Source organism: Tasmannia lanceolata, unplaced genomic scaffold (genome assembly GCF_043159265.1).
Source record: "Tasmannia lanceolata isolate RefF3 unplaced genomic scaffold, GAP_Taslan_0.1 ptg000048l, whole genome shotgun sequence".
Lineage (NCBI taxonomy): Eukaryota > Viridiplantae > Streptophyta > Magnoliopsida > Canellales > Winteraceae > Tasmannia > Tasmannia lanceolata.
Window position 1 is genome coordinate 185,028 of NW_027518725.1, and position 18,046 is coordinate 203,073.

Sequence of the window (18,046 nt, forward strand, 5' to 3'; positions counted from 1 at the left end):
GTTGTGCCCAAAAAATTATTTCCATCGTAGCCCTTCGATCTATTGAGGAAACCTCTGTAGATGGGAGGGTTTAAATCATCATGAGTAAATAATTTTTCGGAAGCAACCTATTTATGTCATGGCTCATCAAACGGACGGTTTGGATCATCCTACGGTCCAGGCCTTAAAGCAAAGCGGTGAACTAGTGAAGCAAACGTACCCAATAGCAAATGGAAAGAAGATAAAGTAAGTAGGAACGTAATAAAGCAAAGGTATGCAAAAGAAAAAGAAAGTCAGGTCATAAAATAAAGCAAATGTATCTATAAATTAGAGAACAAAATAGAAAGTCATTGTTAGTAATTTACTGATATATGGAAATATGATATCTATATTAAAATGTGACCCAGACCGGGAAATTTCGGGCGGCCCGGGTCTATTCTTGCCAGGTCTAGGCACATGGGGTGTGGGTCCTACCACCATAAATAAACAATAATACAAGATGCGCCCTTGGGTAGTGGGATTGGACTTTATGGACCCCTTATTTGTCGCTTGCGCAAAAATTAATTGGGATTTGCTAAAGTCTTTTCACACGCTGCTTCGAGGCTGCTTCGTGGTGTGGAAAATGATCGTTGCCGAGAGAAATTGAAAATAAAAAAGTAATAGTAAAAAGTTGAAGAGTCTATATAACAAACCATCTTACAGGAAGAAGCTTGCAAGATATCCTTCCCTTGTGATTCTACTTGCTCTAGCTCTAGAATTTATTTATTTTTCTGTTACCAAGGAAATATGGCGGATGCTATTGTTAGTATACTGCTTGAGAATTTAAACTCTCTAATCCTAAAGGAGGTTAAATTACTCAGGGGTGTTAAGGATGATCTGGAAGAGCTTCAGAGAAATTTATCAATGATTCGTGCTATACTCCCAAACGCAGAGGCGATGGCAGTCGAGAATGAGCAGCTGAAGGTTTGGCTCTCAAATCTTATGGATGCGGCCTATGATGCTGATGACATCTTATCAGACTGGGCTGTGGAAGCTCAGGTATTACACTCAATTGGTTGTGGCCAGGTAAGTAATACCTTCTTACCTTGTTTTCAATTCCAACGCCATAATATAGCAACTAGGACCAAAAAGAACCTCACGACAATACAAAAAATTGTAAAAGTGAGGGAGGAGTTCAAAATGGATGAAAATGAAGTCCCGGTTATTGCCCATCCAGTGTCCGATGTGCGTGAATCTGTGTCCGATGTAAATGAATTAGAATTAGAAGTTTATGAGAGAAATAAGGATAAAAAAAAGATTGTGCGGCTATTGCAAGCCGATGTTAATAATAATGAAAATGAAGTCCCGGTTATTGCCCTAGTTGTCATGGGGGTTCTGGGGAAAACCACACTAGCTAGATTGGCCTTCATGCGATTGTAATAGGCCATTTTCAGCTAAGCATGTGGATTTATGTGTCTCAAGATTTTGATGTTACTGGAATTGTAAAAAAAATTTTAGAATCTGCAACTGGAACTAAAACAGATGTTACACAGTTGAGATGCGAAAACAAGTACAAGATATAATATGTGAGAAGAGATTTTTGCTTGTACTTGTTGACGTATGGAACGAAGATTGGAGGAAAGTGGGATAATCTGAAGCAAATCTTAAAATGTAAAGTCAAAGGGAGCAAAATCATTGTGACTACTCGTCACAAAAGGGTTGCATCGATGATGGGTGCGCTTGATGACTCCCTCATCCCCTCGACTGGTTTATCAGACTGTGATTGTTGGTCTCTGTTTGAACGTCAAGCATTTGGATCAGGGAGAAGTAAAGAGCATCCAATTTTGGTTCCAATTGGTGAACAGATTGTCAAAAAATGTGGGGGTGTGCCATTAGCTGCAAAGGCATTAGGAAGACTCCTGTGTGGCCAACAGAAAGCACGGTGGGAGTGGGTAATAGACAGTCAGATATGGGAACTAGAGAAAATGAAATTTTGCCGGCTCTAATATTGAGCTATATTAATTTGCCATCTCATCTAAGGCAATGCTTTTCATTTTGCTCTGTATTCCCTAAAGGCTTTACCATTCAGAAAGAACTTATTCTTTTGTGGATGGCTAATGGCTTTGTTACCCCTAAGGTAGGTAGGGATGGCGTTGGAACACATTGGAAATGAGATTTTCAATGATTTATTATGGAGGTCTTTCTTCCAAGACATAGAAAAAGACGACTCTGGAAATATAACGGTAAAATATATATGTATAAATAAATAAAAATGGCCTCATAGGTGGGTAATCATCGGCCATTACTCATTTTCCCCAAGTAATCGGGCATGAGGACATCTGGCATAATGGGGCATACGCGATTCGAACCCAACTCAAAGCTAGGATTGAACGACTTCCTACCACTAAGCCACCGCCCCAGATATCAACAAAAACGGAATAGATATATATATATATATTAAAATTTTCCAATAGTCACTATTCATAATTACTATGCACAATAGTCACTATGCAAAATTTACTATGCAGAAATACTATGTAAGATTACTATGCAGAAATACTATGCAAGTTCACTATTGAGATAAACTATTCAAGAGTACTATTCACAAGCGGGTCCCACACAAGCGGGTCCCACATCAGCGGGTCCCACACAAGCGGGTCCCATATAAGCGGGTCCCACATCAGCGGGTCCTACACAAGCGGGTCCCACCAACAGCGGGACCCATCACTAGTCAGCACAACTATTACAGTCACGCACACCGTCTACTATTACACCTAACATTTACTGTTCAAACAACGAAAATAATAATTTAATAATATAATTATCGACGAAAAATAATTAAATAATATTAATCACTGTTACTTCGTTGACGAATATAATAATTAAATATCTAAATAGTATTTACTATTCAAAAGTACTGTTCACAAAAAAAATCTATAAATAGCGGATCTCAGAAGAAGAAAAAACTCACGAGAGAAACAGAGGAGAGAAAATAGTAGGGGAAAGAGGGAAAGAGGAAGAGAGGGAGAGAATAAGAGGAAAAGGAAATCCGCTTCAAGGTAAGTCTTTTAAAATATTTATGATTGGTTAATCTTAGTAATTTAGGATAAAACGTGCAGATGAGGCGATAACTCGCTATAGATTATGCAAGTTTTATCATCTTATTTGAACGGTGAAATGCTAGCATAGTAACCGTAAAGTAAAGTAAATGGTTGGTTCTACCACCTATGTAAATATCCATCTATGTAAATCAGGATAAAACATGCATAAGAGGCGATAACTCGCTATAGATTATGCAAGTTTTACCCTCTTATTTGAACGGTGAAATGCAAGCATAGTAACCGTAAGTAAACTTTCAGCACAGAAAGGCAAACTGTTAAGCATAGGCGAACTGCTAAGCATAGTAGCCAAGAAATAAACGAAATCAAAGAATGGTAAAACTGCTGAGCATAGTAACATGTGGGGTCCACATGAATAGTAACATGTGGGGTCCACATGAATTTACATGTGGGGTCCACATGAATGGTAACATGTGGGGTCCACATGAATGTAAAATGTGGGGTCCACATGAATAGTAACATGTGGGGTCCACATGAATAGTAACATGAGGGGTCCACATGAATAGTAACATGAGGGGTCCACATGAATAGTGCATGTGGGGTCCACATGATCTTAAAACATGCGATAACTCGCTATAGATTATGCAAGTTTTACCCTCTTATTTGAACGGTGAAATGCAAGCATAGTAACCGTAAGTAAACTTTCAGCACAGAAAGGCAAACTGTTAAGCATAGGCGAACTGCTAAGCATAGTAGCCAAGAAATAAACGAAATCAAAGAATGGTAAAACTGCTGAGCATAGTAACATGTGGGGTCCACATGAATAGTAACATGTGGGGTCCACATGAATTTACATGTGGGGTCCACATGAATGGCAACATGTGGGGTTCACATGAATGTAAAATGTGGGGTCCACATGAATAGTAACATGTGGGGTCCACATGAATAGTAACATGAGGGGTCCACATGAATAGTAACATGAGGGGTCCACATGAATAGTGCATGTGGGGTCCACATGATCTTAAAACATGACTTTGATACAAATTAGAATATTTACAGGTTATTCACTCCAATGTGTAAGCTCAAACAAACTTGTGACCAGAAAACTATTAGTAAGGGTCGTAAGGGTTTTCTATCATTGATTCTCTTTTAAATAAGGGTCCCCTATCTTTGATTATGTTTTTGAGGTAAGGATTGCCTATCTATTGATTCTCTCATTGATTCTCTTTTGCTATATTTGAAGTAAGGAGTGTTCCTTTCATGTTTTTGAGGTAAGGGTTGCCTTATGTTTTTGAGGTAAGGGTTGCCTATCTATTGATTCTATTTTGCTGATATAAAGGTTATTCTTCTCCGAAACTTGTTTCAATGAGATATGTTTATGTTTAGGGTTTATCTTGTGATACCCTAATTCTGAATATGGACTGAGTTATGATATGATGACGGATGGACGCGTTATAGTCCTCCATGTGCACGTGGGTAATGACGACTCTAGAGAGTGTAAATCTAGAGGATTATGAGCCGAGGTATGGCTATGAATGAGCCGAGATATGGCTATGAATGAAAGCATCTATGCTTAATGAAGTCTATATATCTTGATATCAAGTTCTAAAAGTTTTCTCTATACGTTTGGAAAGCCTGTTGTGCTTATTCTTTCTTTCCATATGAGATGTCATATCTGCAAAATATCATGTTCTTATGAGCTTGACAATTCTACATCACTTGTTGTTTATACCCTACTGGGCTATTTGAGCTCACCCCCTTCTTTTCCTTGTTTTATGGTTCCAAAACCCAGGTGAAGTATAGATGGAAGATGAGGAATGCTAGAGTTGAATGCAGAACTGTTCTAAAGAACAATTATGTTTTAAGTGTGTATCAACTATGTCTTGAATTACGATGTAATAAGTTAGACCTAATTTCTGTAAATCCTCTAAACGTATTTGAGATCTTGGGAATAATGAAAGTGTTTGAGAATAATGAAAGTTTTTGAGAAAGATGATGTCATATTTTTATACGCACCGAGTTTGTATTTTCAAGAAAAACCGGGGCGTTACATTTGGTCTAACTTATTACATCGTAATTCAAGACATAGTTGATACACACTTAAAATATAATTGTTCTTTAGAACAGTTCTGCATTCAACTCTAGCATTCCTCATCTTCCATCTATACTTCACCTGGGTTTTGGAACCATAAAACAAGGAAAAGAAGGGGGTGAGCTCAAATAGCCCAGTAGGGTATAAACAACAAGTGATGTAGAATTGTCAAGCTCATAAGAACATGATATTTTGCAGATATGACATCTCATATGGAAAGAAAGAATAAGCACAACAGGCTTTCCAAACGTATAGAGAAAACTTTTAGAACTTGATATCAAGATATATATACTTCATTAAGCATAGATGCTTTCATTCATAGCCATATCTCGGCTCATTCATAGCCATATCTCGGCTCATTCATAGCCATACCTCGGCTCATAATCCTCTAGATTTACACTCTCTAGAGTCGTCATTACCCACGTGCACATGGAGGACTATAACGCGTCCATCCGTCATCATATCATAACTCAGTCCATATTCAGAATTAGGGTATCACAAGATAAACCCTAAACATAAACATATCTCATTGAAACAAGTTTCGGAGAAGAAAAACCTTTATATCAGCAAAAGAGAATCAATAGATAGGCAACCCTTACCTCAAAAACATAAGGCAACCCTTACCTCAAAAACATAAAAGGAACACTCCTTACTTCAAATATAGCAAAAGAGAATCAATGAGAGAATCAATGATAGGGGACCCTTACTTAAAAGAGAATCAATGATAGAAAACCCTTACGACCCTTACCAATAGTTTTCCGGTCACAGGTTTGTTTGAGCTTACACCTTGGAGTGAATAACCTGTAAATATTCTAATTTGTATCAAAGTCATGTTTTAAGATCATGTGGACCCCACATGCACTATTCATGTGGACCCCTTATGTTACTATTCATGTGGACCCCACATGTTACTATTCATGTGGACCCCACATGTTACTATTCATGTGGACCCCACATTTTACATTCATGTGGACCCCACATGTTACTATTCATGTGGACCCCACATGTAAATTCATGTGGACCCCACATGTTACTATTCATGTGGACCCCACATGTTACTATGCTCAGCAGGTTTACCATTCTTTGATTTCGTTTATTTCTTGGCTACTATGCTTAGCAGTTCGCCTATGCTTAACAGTTTGCCTTTCTGTGCTGAAAGTTTACTTACGGTTACTATGCTTGCATTTCACCGTTCAAATAAGAGGGTAAAACTTGCATAATCTATAGCGAGTTATCGCCTCTTATGCATGTTTTATCCTGATTTACATAGATGGATATTTACATAGGTGGTAGAACCAACCATTTACTTTACTTTACGGTTACTATGCTAGCATTTCACCGTTCAAATAAGATGATAAAACTTGCATAATCTATAGCGAGTTATCGCCTCATATGCACGTTTTATCCTAAATTACTAAGATTAACCAATCATAAATATTTTAAAAGACTTACCTTGAAGCAGATTTCCTTTTCCTCTTCTTCTCTCCCTCTCTTCCTCTTTCCCTCTTTCCCCTACTATTTTCTCTCATCTGTTTCTCTCGTGAGTTTTTTTCTTCTTCTGAGATCCGCTATTTATAGATTTTTTTTGTGAACAGTACTTTTGAATAGTAAATACTATTTAGATATTTAATTATTATATTCGTCAACGAAGTAACAGTGATTAATATTATTTAATTATTTTTCGTCGATAATTATATTATTAAATTATTATTTTCGTTGTTTGAACAGTAAATGTTAAGTGTAATAGTAGACGGTGTGCGTGACTGTAATAGTTGTGCTGACTAGTGATGGGTCCCGCTATTGGTGGGACCCGCTTGTGTAGGACCCGCTGATGTGGGACCCGCTTATATGGGACCCGCTTGTGTGGGACCCGCTGATGTGGGACCCGTTTGTGTGGGACCCGCTTGTGAATAGTACTCGGTGGGTCCTACTGTGAATAGTACTTTTAGTGAACTTGCATAGTATTTCTGCATAGTAAATCTTGCATAGTGACTATTGTGCATAGTAATTATGAATAGTGACTATTGGAAAATTTTAATATATGTATATATCTATTCCGTTTTTGTTGACATCTGGGGCGGTGGCTTAGTGGTAGGAAGTCGTTCAATCCTAGCTTTGAGTTGGGTTCGAATCGCGTATGCCCCATTATGCCAGGTGTCCTCATGCCCGATTACTTGGGGAAAATGAGTAATGGCCGATGATTACCCACCTATGAGGCCATTTTTATTTATTTATACATATATATTTTACCGGTTCTTACATCCTACCCCCCTTAAAAAAAATTTCGTCCTCGAAATTTGACATACCTTAAGCATGATTTGGTTCACGATCTTGCACAGTCTGTTATTGGGAACAAGTGTCATATCGTGGATCGGGAAAAAAATGTAGATATTCCTACATCGACCCGATATGTCTATTCTCATTTGAATTCACTATTAGAAGAGCAGAGGTTGTACGAGGCCAAAACCACTATAATTAATTAATTGTTGCGTTTGTCAAAAATAATAATTAAATAAGATTAATTATTATTTTAAGAGAATAATTAATTGAAGAAGGTAGGCGAAGTAATAATTAAATAAAATTAATTATTATTTTTAAGAGAGTAGTTGAAGATGGTAGTTGAAATAATAATTAAATATGATTAATTATTATTTTTAAGATAGTAGTTGAAGATGATAGGTGAAAATATATCTATAAAAATAGAGGAATGTAACAACCGGGGTAAAATGTAACAACCACCCTCCTTAAATCTATAAAAATTAAGCTTAGAAAAATTTAAAAATATATATATATATATATAATAAAAATGACCTCATAAGCGGGTAATCATCGGCCTTTACTCATTTTTTTCCGAGTTAATCGGGCATGAGGACATCTGGCATAATGGGGCGTACGCGATTCGAACCCAACACTGAGCGAGAATTGAACGGCTTCCTACCACTAAGCCACCGCCCTAGATGTCAACTAAAAATGAGTAGATACTTACACATATTAAAAATTACCAATAGTCACTATTTATAATTACTATCAACTGTAACGACCCGATTTCCCATCAAGTCGTTACGAGCAAACACCTGTCAAAATACTCACAATAACAACTGTCATTCTTATTTCATAACTAAAATGTTCCTTACAATAACATTTACCAAAGTCCAAACTAAATAAAGTCTTGATAGAAATAAAAACGATAAATGACGCAAGACGTCAAAATACAAAAACCCCATAAACGAACTCTCTGATCACACAGTCTCTTATCCCAAGATTCTTTCATTTGCAAACGCTCCACCATCTAACGCCTCAACCCCTGTGGTGGAGTAAACAACGTCAGAGCAGGGTCCTCCAGAGACCGAGCAGAGTAAGAGAGACAATATAAAAAGTACAGGCAATATAATCCAGATCATCAGCAATATATAGCAACAATAATAAAAACTGGAAAGGAATTACGTTATTGATTGCAATATAAATAACAGGAGTGACAATAATAATTGATATGCTATGTGTGCATGAGACAGCTCATTCCTCAGGTACATCCGATTTTTTCCCAATTTTCTTTTCTGTCAGTTCTTTTCTGACTTTCTCATTTTTATTTTTATTTTTCTGCCGGTGTTCTTGCCACACGACTACCCACTACCCCTGTCTGAAGGTAGTGGCGTTATGGACTCGGATTTCGGTCTCGCATTTAATGCCGAGCCGTTTCGGGGATACTATCCCATTTTGGTTGGTTGCCAACGAATGGCAGTACACGCTTCTCGTGTTGGCCTTTGGACCTTAGGTCCCAGGATGATACCACTACACCCTTAAGTTCCCCTGCACTCTCCCCCATGTATGATCATGTATGATATGCAATTCGGAGTTTAAAGTACATTATTTTTGTCTCCCTTCTTGTATTACTTTGTCTCCCTTCCTGTATTACTTCGCATAAGATTTTATTCCAGACAAACAAGTATAAATTAACTAAGCAGGTATCAATAAAGCACAATTTTATAAGTAGAGTTACATTGCATAGACAAATTATATTGGAAACCATTACAAGCAAGGTCTAGCTGTCACCTGCCTTTTTAAACATGGAGATGATAGAAACCGAAAAGTAGAAACCGAAAAGTCACAACAAGACTAGGGAGTGATCAACCTGGAAGTAAGGCCATACACATACCGTTATTGGAATAAAATCTTATGCGAAGTAATACAGGAAGGGAGACAAAGTAATACAGGAAGGGAGACAAAAGTAATGTACTTTAAACTCCGAATTGCATATCATACATGATCATATATGGGGGAGAGTGAAGGGGAACTTAAGGGTGTGGTGGTATCATCCTGTGACCTAAGGTCCAAAGGCCAACGCGAGAAGCGTGTACTGCCTTTCGTTGGCAACCAACCAAAATGGGATAGTATCCCCGAAACGGCTCGGCATTAAATGCGAGACCGAAATCCGAGTCCATAACGCCACTACCTTCAGACAGGGGTAGTGGGTAGTCGTGCGGCAAGGACACCGGCAGAAAAATAAAAATAAAAATGAGAAAGTCAGAAAAGAACTGACAGAAAAAAAAATTGGGAAAAAGCCGGATGTACCTGGGGAATGAGCTGTCTCATGCACACATAGCATATCAATTATTATTGTCACTCCTGTTATTTATATTGCAATAAATAGCGTAATTCCTTTTCAGTTTTTATTATTGTTGCTATATATTGCTGAGGATCTGGATTATATTGCCTGTACTTATTATATTGTCTCTCTTACTCTGCTCGGTCTCTGGAGGACCCTGCTCTGACGTTGTTAACTCCACCACAGGGGTTGAGGCGTTAGATGGTGGAGCGTTTGCAAATGAAAGAACCTTGGGATAAGGGACTGTGTGATCAGAGAGTTTGTTTCTGGGGTTTTTGTATTTTGACGTCTTGCGTCATTTATCGTTTTTATTTCTATCAAGACTTTATTTAGTTTGGACTTTGGTAAATGTTATTGTAAGGAACATTTTAGTTATGAAATAAGAATGACAGTTGTTATTGTGAGTATTTTGACAGGTGTTTGCTCGTAACGACTTGATGGGAAATCGGGTCGTTACAGTTGGAAGAAAAAAATAAAAGAGAGAGAAGAGATCGAGAGATAAGAAAGTAAAGAGAGAAGAAAAAAGAGAGTAGAAGGAAAAAGAAATCAACTTCATCACTACCAAGGTAAGTTTTTCATATAGATAGTTAAAGTATATATTAATATGGATAGTTAAAAGTATTTATTAATATGGTTGGTTCTACCACCTATGTAAATATCATGATAAAGCATGCATAAGAGGCGATAATTCGCTATAGATTATGCAAGTTTTATCATCTTATTTGAATGGTGAAATGCTAGCATAGTAATCGTAAAGTAAATGGTTGGTTCTACCACCTATGTAAATATCCACCTATGTAAATATTAGGATATAACTCGCTATAGATTATGCAAGTTTTACCATCTTATTTGAACGGTCAAATGCTAGCATAGTAACCGTAAAGTAAACTTTAATCAAAGAAAGGCGAACTGCTGAGTATAGTAGCCCATCTTAGGGTTAAACTTTAATCAAAGAAAGGCGAACTGCTGAGTTTAGTAGCTCATCTTAGGGTTTATCTTGTGATATGATGTGATGGTGAAATGGTAGCATAGTAATCGTAAAGTAAATGGTTGGTTCTACCACCTATGTAAATATCCACCTATGTAAATATTAGGATAAAGCATGCATAAGAGGCGATAACTCGCTATAGATTATGCAAGTTTTACCATCTTATTTGAACGGTCAAATGCTAGCATAGTAACCGTAAAGTAAACTTTAATCAAAGAAAGGCGAACTGCTGAGTATAGTAGCCCATCTTAGGGTTAAACTTTAATCAAAGAAAGGCGAACTGCTGAGTTTAGTAGCCCATCTTAGGGTTTATCTTGTGATATGATGTGATGACGGGTGGACGCGTTATAATCATCCATGTGCACGTGGGTAAAGGCGATTCTAGAGAGTGTAAATCTAGAGGATTATGAGCCGAGATATGGCTATGAATGGGCCGAGATATAACTATGAATGAAAGCATCTATGCTTAATGAAGTCTATTCCTGTGGCCCCCACATATTACTTGTGGACTCCACATATTACAATGCTCAGCCGTTCACCATTCTTTGATTTCCTTTATTTCTTGGCTACGATGCTTAGCAGTTCGTCTTTCTTTGATGAAAGTTTACTTTACAGTTACTATGCTAGTATTTTACCGTTCGAATAAGATGTGCTACTATACTCAGCGGTTCGTCTTTCTTTGATTAAAGTTTACTTTACGGTTACTATGCTAGTATTTCACCGTTCAAATAAGATGATAAAACTTGCATAATCTATAGCGAGTTATCGCCTCTTATGCATGCTTTATCCTGATATTTACATAGGTGGATATTTACATAGTGGTAGAATCAATCATTTACTTTATGGTTACTATGCTAGCATTTCACCGTTCAAATAAGATTGTAAAACTTGCATAATCTATAACGAGATATCGCCTCTTATGCATGTTTTATCCTGATATTTACATAGGTGGTAGAACCAACCATATTATCCATAATAAAATACTTACTTTGGTAGTGATTAAGTGGATTTTCTTTTTCTTCTCCTCTCTCTCTTACTCTTTCTTCTCTTTCGATCTCTTTTCTATCTTTCTTTTTTTTTTCTTTTTCTTCTTCTCTTCCTCTATTTATAGATATATGTTCACCTACTGTCTTCAACTATTCTCTTAAAAATAATAATTAATCTTATTTAATTATTATTTCACCTACTATCTTCAACCACCCTCTTAAAAATAATAATTAATCTTATTTAATTATTATTTCACCTTCTTCAACTACTCTCTTAAAAATAATAATTAATCTTATTTAATTATTATTTTTGTCAGCGCAACTATTTTAATGATAGTAGTTGTGGCGTGATCCGCTATTTGTGGGTCCTGCTTGTTGTGAGGCCCGTTGGTAGTAGGATCTGTGTGGGGCCTGCTGATGTGAGACCCACTGTTGGTCGACCCGCTTGTGAATAGTACTTGGTGGGTACTACTGTGAATAGTAATTTTAAATAGTGCATCTCAATAGTGAACTTGTATAGTATTTCTGCGTAATCTTGCATAGTTACTATTTGTGAATAGTAATTATGAATAGTGACTGTTTGTAATTTTTAATATGTGTAAATATCTACTCATTTTTAGTTGACATCTGGGGCGGTGGCGTAGTGGTAGGAAGCCGTTCAATCCTCGCTCAGCGTTGGGTTCTAATCGCGTACGCCCCATTATGCCAGATGTCCTCATGCCTGATTAACTCTGGGAAAAATGAGTAATGCCCGATTATTTATATATATATATATATTACCGGTTATTACATTCTACCCTCCTTAAAAAAATTTCGTCCTTGAAATTTACGTACCTTAAGAAGTAAATAGATGAGGGTACTTTTGTGTCATCTCCTCCTCCGGTTTCTGTTTTGGGACCGTCTTGCAGTCCTTTGCCACATGTCCTTCTATTCCGCATTGGAAGCATTTTTGTGTCCCCACGTAACAGACAGCTCCATGTCTCTTTTCACATTTTGAGCAATGTTGCTGGTCTCCTGCTTCCTTGATATTAGGTCTCTTTGTTCCAAATCCTCCTGGTTGGCTTTCATTCGTTTTCTTTACGCCGGTCAACTTGTTTTTGGACTGCTGAAAGTCCAAATGTTCAATTTCCACTTTCAAAGCACATCTCACCACGGCTTCGTAGCTTTGAAAATCTAAAGCTGCTAATACTCGCCTGACGCTAGGCTTTAATCCGTATTGGAATTTGTCCACCTTGCTTTGCACGTCTGTCACTAGGTGGGTTGCATATCGAGCCAGTCTTGTGAATTTATCCACCTTGCTTTGAACGTCTGTCATTATTTGTGAGTCTTGCTTATTGTGGGTCTCACTGGTGGTAGGACCCGCTTAATCTTACTACTTCTTTGATGTAGAGCTTCCCTAATTGATCTAAGAAAATTTTTTCTCGTATTGGGATAAAATGAGCTACCTTCGTCAGTCGATCAATGATGACTTATGTTGCGTCATTTCCTTTCGTAGTCCTCGATAGTCCCGTAACGAAATCCATTGCTATCATATCCCACTTCCATATAGGCACCTCTAGTGGTTGTAAGGCTCTCTTTGGTAGCTGTCGTTCTGCTTTCACTTGTTGGCAAACCAAGCATGTAGACACGAACTCAGCAATCTCTCTCTTCATATTATTCCACCAATAATGGGTTCGAAGATCTCGATACATCTTCGTACTCCCTGGGTGTATGGAGAATGCCGAACTATGTGCCTCAGTTAGCAACTTCCTTCTTAATTCTGGATCGGAGGGCACACACAGTCTTGTGTTGAATCTTGTGAATACCGAACTATGTGCCTCAGTTAGCAACTTTCTTCTTAATTCTGGATCGGAGGGCACACACAGTCTTGTGTTGAATCTTAAGATATCATCTTTATCAACATTGAATTCGGAAAGTTTGCCTTGCCGAACTGCTTCGATCTTTCCTTGTAATTCAGGATGGTCGACTTGAGTGGCCTTGATTTTCTCCAATAGTGATGGTTGAGCAACCATCTGTGCTATGTAGCCCTTGGTTCGCGATTCTACTATTTTCATATCCAATTTTCTCAGATCTTTGAGTAAATGCTTTTGACTGGTTAGCATTCTTGCCAAGGTTCCGGAAGTTTATCTACTTAATGCATCTGCCACTACATTCGCCTTTCTAGGATGATAATGAATGGTGCAGGCATAATCCTTTAGTAACTCTAGCCACCTTCTATGTCTCATATTCAACTCCTTCTGGGAAAATATGTATTTGAGACTCTTGTGATCAGTATAAATTTCACACATTTCCCCGTAGAGATAATGTCGCCAGATCTTCAGTGCAAAGATTACTGCCGCCAATTCCATATCATGCGTGGTGTAGTTTTGTTCGTGGTATTTTAGTTGGCGTGATGCATAAGCTATAACTTCACCACTTTCCATTAATACGCAGCCGAGCCCATCCATTGATGCGTCACTGTAGATCACAAATCTTCCGGTTGGTGTTGGTAATGCTAGCACAGGTGTGCTGACGAGTCTCTTCTTTAACATTTGGAAGCTTTCCTCGCATTCTTTGGTCCAGATAAACTTCGCGCCTTTCCGAGTTAATTTCGTTAATGGATTTGCTAATCAAGTGAAGTTTTCCACGAACCTTCTATAATAGCCGGCAAGTCTCAAGAAACTCCGAATTTTGGTTGCTGTCGTGGGTCTTTGCCATTCTTCAATGGCTTTAGTCTTCGCTGGATCCACAGGAATTCCTTCTCGGGTGACTGTGTGACCCAAGAACGCCACTTGCTGCAACCAGAATTCACATTTACTGAATTTGGCATACAGCTTCTTCTGTCGAAGTGTTTGTAAAACAATCTTCAGATGTTCCTCATGTTCTTCGCGACTCTTAGAATAGACAAGAATGTCGTCGATAAACACCACAACAAACTTGTCAAGATAATCGTGAACTACTCTGTTCATTAGATCCATGAATACGGCTGGGGCATTCGTTAGCCCGAATGGCATGACAATGAACTCATAATGTCCGTATCGCGTGCGGAACGCCGTCTTTGGAACGTCTTCTTTCTTTACTTTCAGTTGGTGGTAACCAGATCTGAGATCGATCTTGGAGAAGTACATGACACCTTGAAGTTGGTCGAACAAGTCGTCGATTCTGGGCAATGGGTACTTGTTCTTTATTGTGACATTGTTCAGTTCTCGATAATCAATGCACAACCTCATTGATCCATCCTTCTTCTTTACGAACAGGACGGGAGCTCCCCAGGGTGATACACTGGGTTGTCTAATAGTTCTTGTAGTTGCTTCTTTAGTTCCTCCAATTCTATCGGCGTCATTCGATACGGTCTTTTGGATATTGGATTTGCTCCCGGTACTAGCTCGATAGAGAACTCCAGTTCTCGATTCGGTGGGGCTCCTGGTAGATCGCCAGGGAATACATCAACGTACTTTTGCACAATAGGCAGGTCCTCCAATTTCATCTTCTTTTTACTCGTGTCCACAACTTGAACTTGAGCGAGATATCCTTCACAGCCCTATTTTAATAATCGTCTTGCCTGCAACGATGATATTAGTGCTGGAGTTTTGTTTCCGTCAAGGCTTTTATATACGAGTTGGGGTTGATCAGGAATAGTAAACCTGACTTCTTTCCTGTAACAGTCTATGTTGGCATGTTTTAAAGTCAACCAATCCATTTCTAAACTTTCAAATTGCTGGAGATGTGAAAATCTCCCACCACTTGGCCAACTTCCCTCGCTCAAGAATCTTGTGATATCTGGAATGTCTGCATTGAAGCAGATCAATAATGAGTTTTACGGTAATAGCACATTGAATGGATTTTCCTTTCCATCTTTGAAAAGCCTTTCGCTATGTGAAATGGAAAATTTAGAGATGTGGGCATCAGTGGAGAAAGGAGAAGCTTTTCCTTGCCTTGATGAATTGAAGATTAAAGACTGCTCAAAGTTGAACAACCTGCCATGTTTTCTGCATCTTACCTCCCTTCATATTGATGGTCTCAGTGAGATCTCATCCTTTCCAGGAAGCTTTCTTCGATGCAATGCACTCCAACATTTATCAATTTGGGAATGCAACAAGTTGAGTAGTCTTCCTAGGGAGCTCGACAATTTCGTTGCTCTCAAGTCATTGATCATTGTGCGTTGTAATAAGCTGGTGTCTTTGCCGGAGGGATTGCGAAACCTCACATCTCTCAAAAAGGTGTGAAAACCTGGCATCATTACCCGAGGAGGAAGGGTAGTAAGGGGCTTGAAATCTCTTCAATCATTGGAGATTGCTTTCTGTAAAAAGATGGTTTCTTTGCCGGATGACTTGCGGTACCTTACTGCCCTAAAAAAACTGACAATTAGTGATTGTGATGAGTTGGCATCATCGCTAGATGGGCGGCGTTTGAAATCTAGTCATTGGAGATTTCTTTCTGTGGAAATATGGTTTCTTTGCCGGATGACTTGCGGTACCTTACTGCCCTAAAAACACTGAAAATCTGTCATTGTTATGGGTTGGCATCATTGGCAGAGTGGGTCGAAGAGCTCACATCACTTCAATGTTTGTGGATCGAAGATTGTCATAAAATGACTTCATTGCCCGCCGGACTACAACGCCTCACCGCACTCCAAACACTGTATATTAGGAGTTGTCCAGATTTGGGGAGACGATGCGAAAGGGAGAGAGGAGAGGATTGGCACAAGATAGCCCATGTACCGGATATAATGATTCGGGAATGGTGATTTTCTCTCTCAACCGTACCCTTCTCCGACTCACTCTACCATCCCAGGTTCGTTATTTCATAATCCCCTCTTTAGCTTTTAATTATATAACGTACTTTCTTTCTTTAATTTTCCTTCATCTATATAACCAATTTTTACCAAATTTGGAGGATTTTCTGCAGATTTGTGGCCGAGTTTGGGGGTAGAATTCTCTATTCAGGATTTGCTCTTTTCTATGGTGGTTTTTGTATGTTTCTTGAGGTTGTGGTCTGCTCTTGGGGCAGGGGATTGCTATTTGGTTTTTGCTTCTATTTTCAGTTATATGTACTAAGCCTCTGTTGTGGTAGTTTTAATAAGGGTTGCCTCTTTCTATCTGATTCTTGTCTTCTTGTAGTGTGTTTGCCCATGTTATGTCCGAGCCAAGCTGGCTAGTCCTCCTCCTCTTGGATTTTTCAATAGATTTCAGATGTGAATTCTAGTGTGGAGATTGTGGTTTATGAAGGCTTTCTTCATCAAAATTTAGTGAAATGTATTTCTGATAAACATTATCTCTGTTTCAAATTATCACTAAATTATCTACTCTGCCGATTATTATCACTAAATTGTGTTGGATCCTTTTATTGCTTTACCTAATTAACATTTGTAATGTGTTGGAACTTTTAGTGTAGTTTTAGGCACAGTTTGGATTGCATGAATTGTTTGGAAAAGAAGAGATTTTCCAAAACAGGCAGAAATGAGCTTCCCATATCTCTCTCTCTCTCTCTCTCTCTCTCTCTCTCTCTCTCTCTCTAGTGAGAATCTGCACATCTTATATAGGGAAATGGTATCTGCACTCCCTTCTCTTGATAATGGCACTCCCTCACTTCATTGAATACTTTTCAGATTGGCTGTTGATATGCAACCATGTTTTGATATTTGCATTAACTCATCTTGCCTTTTCTGTTTTAATTGGCTTATGAGTGCATGTACTAAGCCTCTGTTGTGGTAGTTTTAATAAGGGTTGCCTCTTTCTATCTGATTCTTGTCTTCTTGTAGTGTGTTTGCCCATGTTATGTCCGAGCCAAGCTGGCTAGTCCTCCTCCTCTTGGATTTTTCAATAGATTTCAGATGTGAATTCTAGTGTGGAGATTGTGGTTTATGAAGGCTTTCTTCATCAAAATTTAGTGAAATGTATTTTTGATAAACATTATCTCTGTTTCAAATTATCACTAAATTATCTACTCTGCCGATTATTATCACTAAATTGTGTTGGATCCTTTTATTGCTTTACCTAATTAACATTTGTAATGTGTTGGAACTTTTAGTGTAGTTTTAGGCACTGTTTGGATTGCATGAATTGTTTGGAAAAGAAAGATTTTCCAAAACAGGCAGAAATGAGCTTCCCATATCTCTCTCTCTCTCTCTCTCTCTCTCTCTCTCTCTCTCTCTCTCTCTAGTGAGAATCTGCACATCTTATATAGGGAAATGGTATCTGCACTCCCTTCTCTTGATAATGGCACTCCCTCACTTCATTGAATACTTTTCAGATTGGCTGTTGATATGCAACCATGTTTTGATATTTGCATTAACTCATCTTGCCTTTTCTGTTTTAATTGGCTTATGAGTGCTTTTTGGGAATTGAAATAACCTTTGGCAGCTGTTTAAATACCAAAAGA

General features: G+C 38.2%; 1 protein-coding gene across 3 annotated transcripts; it reads left to right on the plus strand.

Moving 5' to 3' along the window:
- Window positions 1-602: 602 nt before the first annotated feature.
- On the plus strand, window positions 603-16,567 carry LOC143864436 (putative disease resistance RPP13-like protein 2). 3 transcript variants are annotated; one of them, XM_077375369.1, is made up of 2 exons: window positions 603-1,044; window positions 4,810-5,049. In XM_077375369.1, the coding sequence occupies exons 1-2, from the start codon at window positions 766-768 to the stop codon at window positions 5,002-5,004; spliced, it is 474 nt and encodes a 157-aa protein (XP_077231484.1). In that variant the 5' UTR covers window positions 603-765; the 3' UTR covers window positions 5,005-5,049. The 3 variants fall into 3 exon arrangements, with proteins under 3 accessions (XP_077231484.1, XP_077231486.1, XP_077231485.1); XM_077375371.1 differs by lacking the exon at window positions 4,810-5,049 and adding an exon at window positions 9,899-10,119 and having other exon boundaries at window positions 609-1,044; XM_077375370.1 differs by lacking the exon at window positions 4,810-5,049 and adding an exon at window positions 16,201-16,567 and having other exon boundaries at window positions 610-1,044.
- Window positions 16,568-18,046: the final 1,479 nt, after the last annotated feature.

What these genes read in the sequence shown, in the direction of transcription:
- LOC143864436 (XM_077375369.1), top strand. Translation starts at nt 766, where the DNA reads ATGGCGGATGCTATTGTTAGTATACTGCTTGAGAATTTAAACTCTCTA. An exon ending in ACTCAATTGGTTGTGGCCAG is followed by an intron (nt 1,045 to 4,809) that starts GTAAGTAATACC and finishes TCCAAAACCCAG; the next exon opens with GTGAAGTATAGATGGAAGAT.